This window comes from Epinephelus fuscoguttatus, linkage group LG11 (genome assembly GCF_011397635.1).
Source record: "Epinephelus fuscoguttatus linkage group LG11, E.fuscoguttatus.final_Chr_v1".
Classification (NCBI taxonomy): Eukaryota; Metazoa; Chordata; class Actinopteri; order Perciformes; family Serranidae; genus Epinephelus; species Epinephelus fuscoguttatus.
Window position 1 is genome coordinate 29,656,950 of NC_064762.1, and position 13,930 is coordinate 29,670,879.

At 40.5% G+C, this 13,930-nt stretch overlaps 1 protein-coding gene across 5 annotated transcripts in view; it reads right to left on the bottom strand.

Moving 5' to 3' along the window:
• Positions 1-13,930, bottom strand: part of gtf3c2 (general transcription factor IIIC, polypeptide 2, beta) — a 33,799-nt gene that overhangs the window by 15,338 nt on the left and 4,531 nt on the right. For all 5 annotated transcript variants that reach the window (XR_007450399.1, XR_007450400.1, XR_007450398.1 and 2 more), the window contains exons 4-11: positions 13,666-13,811; positions 13,184-13,374; positions 12,890-12,975; positions 12,566-12,643; positions 11,108-11,209; positions 10,625-10,852; positions 10,218-10,329; positions 9,988-10,105 (exon numbers count right to left, since the gene is read on the bottom strand). Coding sequence is in view for 2 of the 5 variants with exons in the window: in XM_049590414.1 (XP_049446371.1) it covers positions 9,988-10,105; positions 10,218-10,329; positions 10,625-10,852; positions 11,108-11,209; positions 12,566-12,643; positions 12,890-12,975; positions 13,184-13,374; positions 13,666-13,811 (1,061 nt within the window). In the remaining 3 variants the exon portion in view is untranslated. The remainder of the gene's footprint in view (positions 1-9,987; positions 10,106-10,217; positions 10,330-10,624; positions 10,853-11,107; positions 11,210-12,565; positions 12,644-12,889; positions 12,976-13,183; positions 13,375-13,665; positions 13,812-13,930) is intronic.

Below are 13,930 nucleotides of genomic sequence, written 5' to 3' on the forward strand. Positions count from 1 at the left end.
TGTATTTTGGGCATACTGTGAATTCAACCACTCAGAATGTCATCTTCCATTACCTTTAAAAGCCAGGTACACCTGCACCTGGACCACTGCTATTTGTATGCTGGATTTGGCAAATTGGAGAGGCGAGCGGTTTTCTGCTGAGAGTAATGCAGTATGAGCAGTGATGTCACTGTAGTAAATATCGTGGGACATTTAAGCAGCAAAACTAAAAACTGTAGTTACAGATTTGATGGAGGACATGAAACTGAACTTTTAACTTCTAAAATGATCAATGACATTACGCTGCTCCTCATGCGTATATACACACAGCATCTTTCTCTCATAAAGGGGAGCAAGATAGCAGCTCTGCTATGTTCACATGATGAAGAATGTAATCAATATGTTCCCAGTCAATAATGTATTATTTCGCCCACCCACAACCCATCCATGTGTCCCTGTGTGTGTAACAAGCAGGGTGTGCATGCATTGTGTAAGCGCACCTTACCGTCTGAGTAATGACCCATTTAAATAGCAGGAAAATACTACACCATTCTGACGTTAGACCAGGGTTTGTGGGTTAATGGCGGAATCGCTTTCTGCCGCCTCAAAATAGCAATGCGGCAACAATGCACCTGACCCCACCTCATTTTAGGACCTACACACCCACGCATGCAAAAATATTTGCTACTTACACAACGTGGGCACTGGCTGAAAATAATAACAATGTTGGTCTGAAATTGTGTTGGGGTTAGACAGGGCCAAAAGACAGACCAATGCAACAACTGCTATCACCATCTCTCGAGCCCCTCCCCTGATGTGGTAAAAAATTGCTGGATGTTAAGCACCACTTTAGAAGTAATTCTGCCGTGCCTGCCTTGACAATCACTGTTGTGCTTAATAGATGTAAAATCCAATAACAAAAAAAAGGTGTCAGACTGTTCACCCATCATTAGTTTCCTCTCCTCCTCCAGTTTAGATTACAGAGAGCTCAGATCAATATGGTGTCCTCCTCACTCTTCCACACCCTCCATCAACTCACCTCTGCCTCAGAAAAACACACACTCATACTTTTATATAGGTCTTGTGTCTTAAATCAAGCCCTACTCTTTTCCCTCTCAGTGATCAGACCCTGGATGAACCCTAGCTTGCCATCAGTGAGAATACGCCAACTCATGTTATTCAGCATGGCCTCACAACACTGAGCTGAGTCTTGGACAGGTCTGAAACTGCCAGGTTACCAAACTGACAGCAGAATTTATATTTTGTTTCGGTAACGAGATACTGTTGACAACCTCTCGCCTTCTCAGACTCACATTTCTCTCTTCTCAGTTACTAACATACCTGCATTTACTTTTTATAAAATGACAAAATAAAGAAATAATGGCAAATTTTGACAACATGGTTCTCATTATTCTCCATGCTTAACACACAGCAATCCTTCCCTAATAACTGCACAGGCCTGGTGGGCCACCAGGCCTATGGAAACCTCTACCAGGCCAAAAATAAAGTAAAATATCCATTCCAGTGTTTCCCCAATATTAATTCTGCAGGGTACCGCTGTGAGCTGTAGCGGGGATGAGTCCATGAATGGGGCTAGTGTCTGTGGTTAGTTCAAAGTTTGTCGTAACAGCAGGATAGTCGAGTGTCTGTTATCAAAACTACTAATGTTAGCTAAACAGGTGAAGTAAAAATAACCTTGTCATGACCGGTTACAAACAGGCTCAGTAGTGAAGGACATGCTAATGTGCTGAAGGGTTCAGTGTCTTTGTGTTTTTAGCTGAGCTAGACTGGTGAATATGTTGTTAAAACAGATCCAGGATGCCGTTTTGCCCGTTCTGTTCTCCGTGAAGTTTGTTGGAAGTGATGCAATGTATCGTTAGCCCTGGTGCAGAGTCAGCCCTGCGCTGGACTCAGTTTAAAAATAGCCTTTTACATGCTACATTGCTTGTCTGCCACCAGTAACTTAGAAGACAATTTCGCTTTCTGTCCTTTGATTAACTTGGCGTGCAGTTAACACACCAGTCATACTTTTGGGTTGACGAAAACTCAACTGCTGGCATTTCCTCCTGGTGTTCTTCACGACTGTTTTGGAAGATGGAAATAATGGGAGTAACAGGAGTACCAGCTGTAAAAGTGAGACATTTTCTTTTTAAATAACTGCTGTGCTGTGGATCTTATTTATGTCGATATAAAGAGAGGTTCATGTGAAGTTAAAAAGGTAGCCTAACTGGTTATTATCTGGAAAAGTAACTTATAAACATCTACAGGAACTTTAAAGTGGTGAATTTGACAATGGAATTTGGTGGAGTGGTAGGTGGTAGAATGAGCGTTCAAGTGTGCCAAAGCAGTCAACTGAAGGGAAACTGCAGCAACCACATTTTATGACCTGGAAAATGATAACCCTACCTATAGATTAGTTCATGGATTCAAACAACCAGTGATGAAAGAAGTACCCAGATCTCTCATGTAAGTAAAAGCTACAACACCACAGTGTAAATATACAAGTTAAATTGCTGCATTACATCTTGTGTAAAGGCACAAAAGTAATAGCATCAAAAAATACTTAAAGTATCAAATGTATTTTATTAATTCATTTTACTGTCTTTTTTTGCAGGGCGGCGCACACTTAGTAGAAGAAAAACAACCACTATGATTATTTTCATTATTGACTTATCTGGTGATTATTTTCACGATTAATCATGTTTAGTCTATAAAATATCAAAAAATTACAATAAATACTCATCACAATTTCCCTGGACCCAAAGTGACATTTCCAGTTTGCTTCTTTTGTCCAACCAACAGCCCGAAGCCTCCTTGAACAATCAACTGATCGTTACAGCTCTTCACCACAATATAGTAGAAGTACTCATAATGCAGAATGGCCCATTTCAGAATAACATATATAACTGGATTATAATTATGTAAGGGATAATGTATAATGAGCCGGTGAATACTGGGAAAATAACTCCCGACAGGGGAATAGAACCCTGACGCGCAACGGAGGGGTTTCATTCCCCTGAAGGGAGTTATTTTCCCAGTATTCACCGGCTCATTATACATTATCCCGCTTATTACACGGCTAATTATCAGTTAAATAAATAATGTTGTCTGCCTCTGCGAAGTGCATTAAAACCGACCGGATTCGACAACTTTTGGTGAAAGTTTTGTACTCACCCAGGCTTAGTGGACTGAACAAAACTCGCGTAAAATGTCATTAAGCATGACTGCCGAGTGTGTATTCAAATCCGTCTTTTGTTTTTGGCAGAGAAAGTCCGTAGGTATTCTTTTTCTTCAGCGGCATCCGTTAAAATCAGCCACTTCTGTTTGTTTTTTCCCTCAGAAGTTGTTTGACAGCTGCAGTGTTGCAGGGCAGCATCCCTAGCAACGCTGGGCTACATAGCAACTGTGTGTAATGACCGTTGCTACTAGCAGCGGTCATTACACAGTACTATCAGACCGCAGAATGCCGCTACTGACCAATCAGAATACAGCATTTAATAGAGCCGTGTAATAATGATGCATTAATGTTTCATCTCTTTTAAGTTGTAGCTGGTAAAGGTGGAGCCAATTTTAACTACTTTATAGACTTCTGGGTAGTTTAACCTACAGTAATACATCATATTTATTAGCTGACAGAACTTTGTATTAATAATTTAAAAAATCTGTGAAGTATCTAGTCGAAAGTTTGTGAGATAAATGTAGTAGAGTAAAAAGCACAGTATTGGTTCCAAAAAGTAATGTAATAGAAGTACAAAAGTAATAGAAGTACAAAAGTCCATTCTCATTGAGGGTGAATATCTGGGCGGATTACTCTCGTGGAAAAATATAAAAGTTGATCTCATGGGTTCTTATGGAAGTTTGCACACCGGGGCGGAACTTTTGTGTGGTGAAAAAAGTGATGACCAGTATTTGCTAGTGACCAACTGTTTGCATCGTACTCAGGATTTTCATGTTAAAGTGGCATAAAATTAACATGAAATAGCTGATGTTACCCTCACATAAAGCTAGTCTCAACCTTACCAGAAAACCCTTACATTTTAAACCCTAACCTGAACATAGTTTAGGGTGAATGCATTTGAAATGAAGACTGACTGACAAAAGACTGGTGAATAAAAGTACAACACACACTAAAGCGCTTTATCCTGGCCTTCCCGTGACCCCTCCAGCTCATTCCCCTCCCGATCCCAAGTGAGTCCTTGATGATTGACAGAGTCTGGATACACGAGGTGTCAGCTACTAGACCTAAAATTCATAGCTTCCAACACTAACAACTGGCTCGGTGATGCATCTTCTTTGTCATTTCAATTATAGATCCTTGTCTGATGGAGAACGGCGCTGTAAATTATGTGCGTTCACTACGCAGTCTCACATTCCCCCTTTTGTCTTTTTTTCCCCTCCCTCCTCCTCTAATTCTGCAGCTTTAACAGCCTCCTCTTCTCATTCACTTCCTCATTCATTCTGGCGACTGGACAGACAAAAGCCATTTATAATTATCTGTCGAGAACAGCAGTGGGCTGGTGGAGAGAGACTGGGATAAACACACACACACACACACACACACACACACACACACACACACACACACACACACCCTTTAACCCTGTCTTAGCCAATTTCACCTTTAACCCTTTCAGATGATACTGAATCTCATGGACATTATTTCCACCCATGGTCACGTAAGATAGCTAATCTGCATTCAATTAGTGCTCATCATGTCAGGCCGAAAGAAGCAGGAAACTATAAAGCGATTCACTGGTCATTTTTCACTTGGTTAAATGGACCTTTACCATCTCCATCCCTCCCCCACCTCTCAAGGGCCAGTTCAAAATTAATTTTCCTGTCTGCCCTTATAGAACAGTTGAGCTCATGAAGGGTATTTTTCTGCCTGCAAAATAGACTCGAGGTCAGTGGCTCAAAATGATGTCTGACAACAGAGCTATTTATCGAAAGCCTACAGAAATGCCCACTTCCAACCTGCAATATGTCAAATATTTTACAGTGTAGTCGCTTAACATCATTTTTTTCGTTTTATCACTGACTTAACCACTATGTTAAAAAGGAGGGGTTAATTATCTATTGTCATTTATGAATTTAATTGTCATTTCTCTTTTTTAGATTTCTAATTTAATTTATGAATTATTTTTGTTTGTTTTTAATTGCATCCAGAAAAGCTGAATGTGGGACCTTGGGTTGGGTAGGGGCCAAAAATGTAAAGGGAAAAAACAAAAACAAACAAAAAAAACCCTCAAAAGTGTTATCACATGATTAGTCAACCTGACTATTTTTCAAACAAAAAAAAAAAGAAAAAAAAAGTTTTAACCTTAAAATACAGTCTTTGGATTTTAAATTTGAGTCCTTACATTACTTTCTGTTCTATCACTTGGTTGCAAATGTGAAATGCACAATTTGCAACCAAGTGCCAATTAGAACTAAACACAAAGCACATTAAGGCTGACGTAACTAATTTCCAACGTATTTGGTTAAAAAAAAACTGTTGGATGAATTGAAATTCTGATTTGCTCCTGACACTAGAACAAATGTCAAGAGATCACCAAAGTCAGTAAGATTCATCCTCTGGGGAACATCAATGTTGGTACCTTGCTAACTTGTAGATATGAAGGTATTTTACTAGATGAGTGAAAATGTTGACTTGCTTTTGGCGATGCAACATATGCTTATGCTATGCTTTTTAATTTGAAAGATCTAAGACCAATAACACCACTGAACGCTGAAGTTATGTCCTCTGTATTTTTTTCTGGGAGCTGGGGACCTGTTTCTAACAATAAAAAAAAAATAGAAAAAAACCAACAAGAATTTTAAATGTGAAGGAAGCTTTGAAGCAGCAGTTTAGACCTTCATGCTGGGAAAAAAATGGAATTTGTCATTTTAGAGCCTTTTTTTGTTTGTGCATAGGGATGCACCGATCTGATATCTGGATCAAATATCGGCCCTGATATCATCGAAATAGATGGATCGGGTATCGGAAAATGCAACCTATACCTGAGGCGATCCTTTCCCTTTAAATCTATTGCTACGCGGGCTACGTCATATGTCATGGAGCGAAGGAAAGAATCTGCTGTGTGGAGGTATTTCACACTATTTCAACTGCTGTTGCATAATTGTTTATTTTTGTTAAAAATAAATAGTACATCATCATCATTGCATTAATCTGTTTCATCTTGTTTCATTTTATCTTCGGAAAGAACTGTGTAGTCATCAATGCCTGATGCCTCTAGTCTTTTCTGTTCTACATGTAAAGGTATACAGCTTTTTAGATCAACCATGGTATCGGGTTGGTATTGGGTATTGGCTGATACTCAGAGCCACAGAATCGGGATTGGTATCGAAACTGAAAAAGCTGGATTGGTGCATCTTTTTGTGCATTGGTCAAATTTAGACTGTAGACAACAGTATCTCTAAAATCATGAAAATCCTGTTCAAAAACTCAGTATAATATGTATAGTATGTGTGTGTGTGTGTGTGTGTGTGTGTGTGTGTGTGTTTAAGAGTTGGTATCTCCAAATGTGAGCGCTCTGCAACCTTTCTCTCCAATAACTATAACCTATGGTTGGAAGCAGGGGGCTGATGGAGTAGCTCTTTGGAAGCTGGATCCAATGACCCATGGCTACAAAATAAAATGGAAACCGTGGGCCATGAAGCAATGGAGTAAAGGGAGAAAGAATGGAAATGTCAAGTTTTATATGGCTTTTTATGTTCAAACTGCAGTGGAAATTTTTCTTCATTGTAAAACCAAGTCAAGTGTAATACCGTAGAGTCTGTTGTCACCTTATACACTGTATTTCATTTAAATATTAACACGTGAATGACTCTGCATGAGCTCCTCCATAATGGCACTTTTAAATCAAAATAAGGGCAGTTGTGTGTGCCTTTTTCAACTCTAGGTAGTGTCAAACATTGAATTATAGGTAAATAATGCAGCTGATGTTTGTGTCTGATCAAATACAATTTGGGCGAGTTAGAGTAAAAGTATGTTATTTCATTTTATTCAGATGAGATATGTGGTGATTTAAGACTGGGAACAATAAAATTCAGTATGACGCCCAAGTTATTTGCAGAAAATTGCTACATTCTAAGGTATACTACACCAGAATCACTGAAAAATATCATTATCACACTACAGACACAAATACCAGCCAACCCTCATGTTACATTATGCCATAGAGAAGATATGCCCCATATCGCAAGGCCTAATGGGATGTACAAATGTTGTGTCGACTGTGATATAATAAAATGCGTGAGTGTTTATTTCCGAGATGTGTGCTCTACGGAATTGCTATGATCTTAGACTGGTGCAGTGTTTAATCAGATTAGCCTGCACCGCTGGCCAGAAACAGACAGATAAACACACACACCCATACACACACATACACACAGACATAACCAGGTTTCTGTGTATGATGGATGTGGCAGATAGGATCGCCATTAATCTCATTCATACAGTCTTCTATCAGCAGAGCCCCAGAGGCAGCTGACGCAGTGATCTGAATGGACCAGGCCACAGGCTCCAGCATCTATAATGTCAGCATAAACTCACACTCCTGGAGAGCATTATATGTGTGCATGTGTGTGTGTGTTTAAGTGTGTCGGTTAACTGTTAAAGCTGCATTAAATGGTTTAAAAGACCCCCGAGCACTAAACATGCACCGACACACAGGGAGACGGGGAGTCTTTATGGATACTGTCTTTTTATTTTACACAAGATCTGCTCCAGGTAATGATGTCCATGGCTGATATGATGGATATGCTGCTGTGTGACTGATAACATACTTACTGTTAAGTTATACAGGTTGTGTGTGAAAGGCTGTAGCCACAAATGATTCTGAGACTAGAACTAAACCAAATAAGCTATTAGTCAACTGAAATGAATCAGCAACAGTTTTGATAATCAATTAATCGTTTAAGTGATTTTTTTTCCATCAATAATGCAAAATATTTGTTGGTTCCAGCTTCTCTGTTATGATAATTTGCCATTTTACCTGTTTTATATCAGCAACTACATTTACATGTACACTAATATTCCCCTATTATACCAAATATGACAATATTTGTTAATTTGATACGGATCATGTGAAAAGCATATTCTGTTTGTTTATTCCATAGTAGGCCTTATTCTGAATGTAGTAATGTGGGATATGCCGCACTATTCAGGTTTTTATAGTGTTCTTTGGACATGAATTCAGATTATGCGTCTTCACTGTCGCACAGTCTTTGGCCGCTATTTCCTGTTTGAAAAGTGGTCGATACGTGCAAATATCACAAAGCAGAGCTTTTCAAGAGGGTTTTTAAAGGAATCAAAGGGGGAGGCTGTGCTTGCATGTTTCAACAAGTCTGCCAACAGGCGCACTGAGCAGCTGGGGGTTTAGTGCCTTGCTCAAGGGCACCTCAGCAGTGCCCAGGAGGTGAACTGGCACCTCTCCAGTTACCAGTCCACGCTCCATATTTGGTCCAAACGGGGACTTGAGCCGACAACCCCCCGGGTTTCCAACCCAAGTCCCTATAGACTGAGCTACTGCCGCCCCAAGGGCATGTTAATCACAGTTTGCACAGCTGCATTTGAACAGGAATATTAGTGGAATATTCATTTTCATTAGCCATGTATACAACTATTTTCCTTTTTTGGAGCAAGGGCAAAAACTATTTTGTGCATTATGGTTTTGACAGTATGAGATTTTCACTGTACAATAAGCGTCCTCAGAAACTACCACGGTTTTACAGTATCACGGTATACGGTTTTACACAATTATTATCGTAAGTATTATCATCAGTAACTGACTTTTAAAGGAATGAAAACAGAAGGATTTTTGATTTAAGACCTACTTTGTTAGAACTGAAACTTTTTTTTTTTTTCCCCCAAACAGAAGTATGTGTAAAAAGTCTTGACTGGCAGTTGAGAAGGTAAGGAGATGCTCGGTATGGCTGCATTTTTTCCCAATACCGTAGATAAGCAAATGTATACGGTATGATAACTTTCAATTTTCATACCACGATACACCTTAAAACTGGTATACTGCACGACCCTATTGTGCATGCAAACATGGTCAGTGTAAACTGAGTAATTCCTGGGCTTTAAAGTAGTTGTAATGGCCATTTCTCACCATTTTCAGACATTTTATAGAACAAATGATGAATCGATTATTTGAGAAAGAAGTCTGCAGATTAATTCTTAGTTGCGCTGTTTAATAGGACACTTTTTTGGACAATGGGATGTGATAATCTGTGTGAATACACTTCTTTCGACCACTCGCTGGTTAAATTTGTGGAAACTGGACTATGGATATCACATGTTTGGTAACTGTTTCGTGGCAACTCCAAATGTCTGAGTAAACACATGGGCCCTCATTACACTGAATCACTTGCAGGGATGGCATGATGCTTCAGTGTCACTATGGTGCCTGCTAAAAGCACCTATTCTCAACCTTCATTCATGCCTTCTCGCGGGCAGAATATGGATGGAAGCTCTAGGTGATTCTTTTAAGGCGGGATAAGACGATGTGCCTCTGAGCTGATATCTGTCCTTACAGTATTTGTTTGCTCACGTTTTTTTGAATCATACTTGATTTGTCATTTTTCATTAAGGTGTGTGAAAAATCAGAGTAAGGGAGTTGTGTAACACACTGCAGCAAAGCTAATGTCAAAATCAGCAGCTGGGTGGGGTCTAGCAAGATGTGAACAAACCCACAGTCCAGCTGTTCATTTTTACAATGCTGCCATGATCCAAAAACCACCACTAAGGCACTGCTTTACTGCAGTCCTGTGTCCTCACAGGCTGCAGCAGGAGTCAGGTATCCAACATACTGACTTCAGGCTTTAGAAAAGCAACACTGCCCTCTACTGAACACAGGACACACTTCATTTTCTGAATGTGGTCAAGTCAGGGCTGTGAACTGGTCAGGAACTCTATGAGTCATTTTTAGAGTTACAGAAAACCATGATACCCCAATGTGACAATACTTGTAACTGAATGGTTGTAGATATTTACAGTCTTACCAGAGTTAGCCGTCATCTTGTTGGAGTGCAGAGCATCAGGGTGGGGCAGGCTGTAAATGGTGACCACACCGGAGGAGGCAGCAACTGCGAGAAGACCCAGTCTGGGCAGGAACGGAGCCTTCGGTGGCAGGAGATATCAAATGGTTTAATATTCTCACAAAGTATAGGCTCTTAGGCAACTCCAGACCAAAGATGTGATTTCAAAAACCCATGCTAGTGGAACATCTTACCTTTCTGCCACAGCTGGGAAGCTCCCAGCCTCCTGCAGGACACCACTTTACATGCCAGATGAAGCCTTTGTCCTGGGCCAAGCCATAGGCCAAGGCTGGCTGGGAGTCTGGTCTGCAGAGACAGAGGAGGGATTAAAGATACAGAATAAGATGTATCATACAAAGCAAATGAGGGGGAAACAATATGTTGCAGAGGTACAACACAGATGAAGCTTAATATAGAAAACATTGATGGGCTGACTAAGCATTTGATTCAAAAATAGCTCTGGAGACAATAAATAAACTCGACAGTGATGTAGCCAACTCAACACAAATGCATCAATCAACTGCACAGTAAAACACTTAAAGGTAAATAAGCTTTATCTATCAGTCCTCAAATAACCCCAGTGCCCGCACTTGAGCTGTACCTGCAGCTGTACTCCAGCGTGCCCAAGTTCCACAGCTGAACGAGTCCAGGTCCGCTGTACGTCTTGTTGACATAGTGCTGGTCGTCCATCCCTCGATGGCAGGCCAGAGCTAAGTACTGTGATGCCGGAGCACCATCAGGTGTAGGACACCACTCCATAGCCCAGACCGGTCCACCTGTATACAACATCATGTCCCAGCGATCCGGGTGAGAGGGCACTGCTGTGAACCTGGTAAGTTACATCGACATAGAGGTGTTATAAACACAAAACCATAGTTGAACTTTATTTTAGACCCTCCAAAAGAAACCAATAAAAACAAACTCCCTTTATGGAGTATTTAAGTGCAAAACAAAAACTTCCTGAGGCATATACAGCCAGACTCACACAATAATCGAATTAATAGTTGAAAGATATCATTTCAAATGTTAAATTACAATTGCTTTTTACTTTATGCTTAAAAGTTAGGTTGAAGCTCAGTCTAACCTGCTGAGTCTTTGCAGAGGTGTCTGCTCCTTGTTGAGGCCTTCTCTGGACACTTTGAAAGCAGCCGACTGAAGCTCCTGAGGCAGGTATTTCTCCACATCACTGAACAACACATATAACAAATCTTTGATAACTAACTTGTATAAGAATTCCTACCACATCCATCACCGTACAGCAGATGCTCCACAACGGCTGACGGGGTTGTTACATACCAAAGACTGACAATGGGTGACAAGTCGTTTGTCTCAGAATAAAACAGCACACAAACTAACCACATCTGTTAACAAACAAAGATTATCAGCCGAGAAACATAATCAGCTGTTGAAGATACTGTTTTTTGTTTTTTTTTTAAAAAGATTATTTTTATTGGCTTTTTGCCTTTATTGACAGGACAGAGGGTGAAATGGGGAGACAGAGAGAGTGGGGACTGACATGCAGCAAAGGGCCGTGAGCCAGATTTGAACCCGCGGCCGCTGCGGCGTGGCAGTGGCTCTATACATGGGGTGCCAGCACTATCCACTACGCTACCGACGCCCCCCTGTTGAAGATACTGTTGCCCAAGAGCTGAGAACGACCAACATGGCTTCCTCAGGTTAGATGTTTCATTTCCTAAAAATATACAAAAACTATAATCTTGAATTTGAAGAAATTCCCTGAAGCTGTTCTTGAGATATTGCATTCACCAGAATGAGATGGATGCAAGGTTACAGCGACTTTGACCTTTGATCCAAATCAAAATCTTATGAGTTCATCCTCAAGACCAAGTCAACCTTTGTGCCAAATTTGAAGAAATTCCTCCAAGAACACACAATATTGTATTCATGAGAATGACACGGACAAGGTCACAGTGACCTTGACATTTGACCTAGGACCACCAAAAAGTACTCAGTTCATCCAAGCAGACATTTTTGCCAAATATGAAGAAATTCCCTTGAGGCGTTCTAGAGATATCTTGTTCACAAGGATGGGAGGGAGGCTTACATACATACAGACAGACACACAACCTGAAAACATAATACTTCCAGCCGCAGCTATCGTCGGCGCAGAGGCATAAAAAAGCAGTCAAAATGATGGGAGCTCAGCTCCTGTAGTAATTGAGTAATTAAAAGTAACTCTGGAGATATTACCTGCAGTAAATAAACAAATATTAAAGTGTGAAGCCTTTGTGCTGCTTTCAGTATACTGTTATATTACAACAAATTTGTTGATGAATTCAAAAATTAAAGGACTTTCTTTCCAACATTCTTTCACTGAACAAACTGAACATTGAACTGAACACAAAAGGCCCCATTAAATAAAATAATAATAGCTATTTTTTCAAGCGCAGTTTTCCACTGAGTTTTCTACCTCTCACTAAAAAAAGCTCTCTGGCTTTATTTTGAATCTTTTAAAAGTTCCCTTTCCTGTAGAAAACTAGATTATCCTGTTGATTACAAACAAAGTATAAAGGTGAACTACCTTTGTGGTACAAGGTGCCAGTCATTGGTGCAGGGGACCCACTCTGGGAACACCCAGCTGCTGTGGTGCTCCTCCCGGCTGGAAAACATACACACATCACAAACAAATATCAGGGTACTGCTCTCTAAATGGTATGATTTTTAATGTTGCTTTAGGGTTTGTTTTACGTAGTTTTGCACTTCGGTGAAATCACGTCATGACAAGAGTTGGTTTTTCTACATAATGTATGTGGTAAGAAATGTGTAAAAAATGTTGGTTGGCCTGTGGTTCTTTAACAATATCCGGTAAAACAACCACAACCAGTCTGCAGCGGTAGCTTCTTACAATTTCTTGGTCGTGTCAGTGGCGTCCCAAACTACTTTCATGACGTTGGTGGTGAGCCCGTTGGGGGTTTTCACATTCGGGCCTGTCTGCAGGACAAAAGGACATTGGATGAGTTTAATGCTCCTCCTTTGATGCAGTTTTTAATGTTCACTTTTCAGCTCAGCAGAGATTTAAAGTTTGCCTGAAACTACGCTAACATTTTTTTAAACCAGTTGTCTCTTGAGTCTCTGTATCACAATATTTAAAGTAGGGAGCAAAATGTGATCATAACCAATAAGAATTAAGTTTACTTACATGGTTCTTGTTGAAGTAGAAAGTTGGTGGACTTCTTCGACCAGTCCCCAAGTCTGAGTCAGAGTCCTCTGCTTCTTCTTCATCTTCCATCTCCTCAACCTCCTCATCTTCTTCAACATCTGGAACAAAGTCCTCATCTTCTGCGGCATCACTGTCAGAGTAAGAGCGTTTCCTCTTCTTGCCTTTACGCCCTGTAGGAATGTAAAGAAAAGTAATTCATGCCTGGAAGCTCAGTGCTGAGCCAGAGCCAGGAGCTGATTAGTTTAGCTTAGCGTAAAAATGGGAGCAGTTAACCTTGCTAACTGGACTTTTTACATAACATACATGTACAGTCTTCCACTATATTGAGGAACAGAAGGGTCAGAATGTGCTGCGGGGGTCACTGCTCTGGGTAACCGTCTAGTAATTGAGTGCTGCAGGAAGGAGTCCTAAAACCCAAAAATGAGTTAGCATTTTAGCACTCCTTTTTTTTCTTCTTTTACCTTTGCTTCCTTTGAGACTTTTCCGCTCTGTGACTGAGTCCTGGTCTGTAGGGGTGACATCACTGTTTGCCCTTGCCTGGGAGCCTGGCTCATCACCTGGATGAGCGAACACTTCTTTTGCCAAAGACTGGAGGTACTTCAAAGCCCTAGGGAAAAAACATTCTTAATAAAGAATGACTACATTGCTGTTTGAGAAACTGAATGCATGGAGAACACTTGCAGATGCACTTGAAGATGTCACCAAAGTTCTTCTGACCTGTATCTC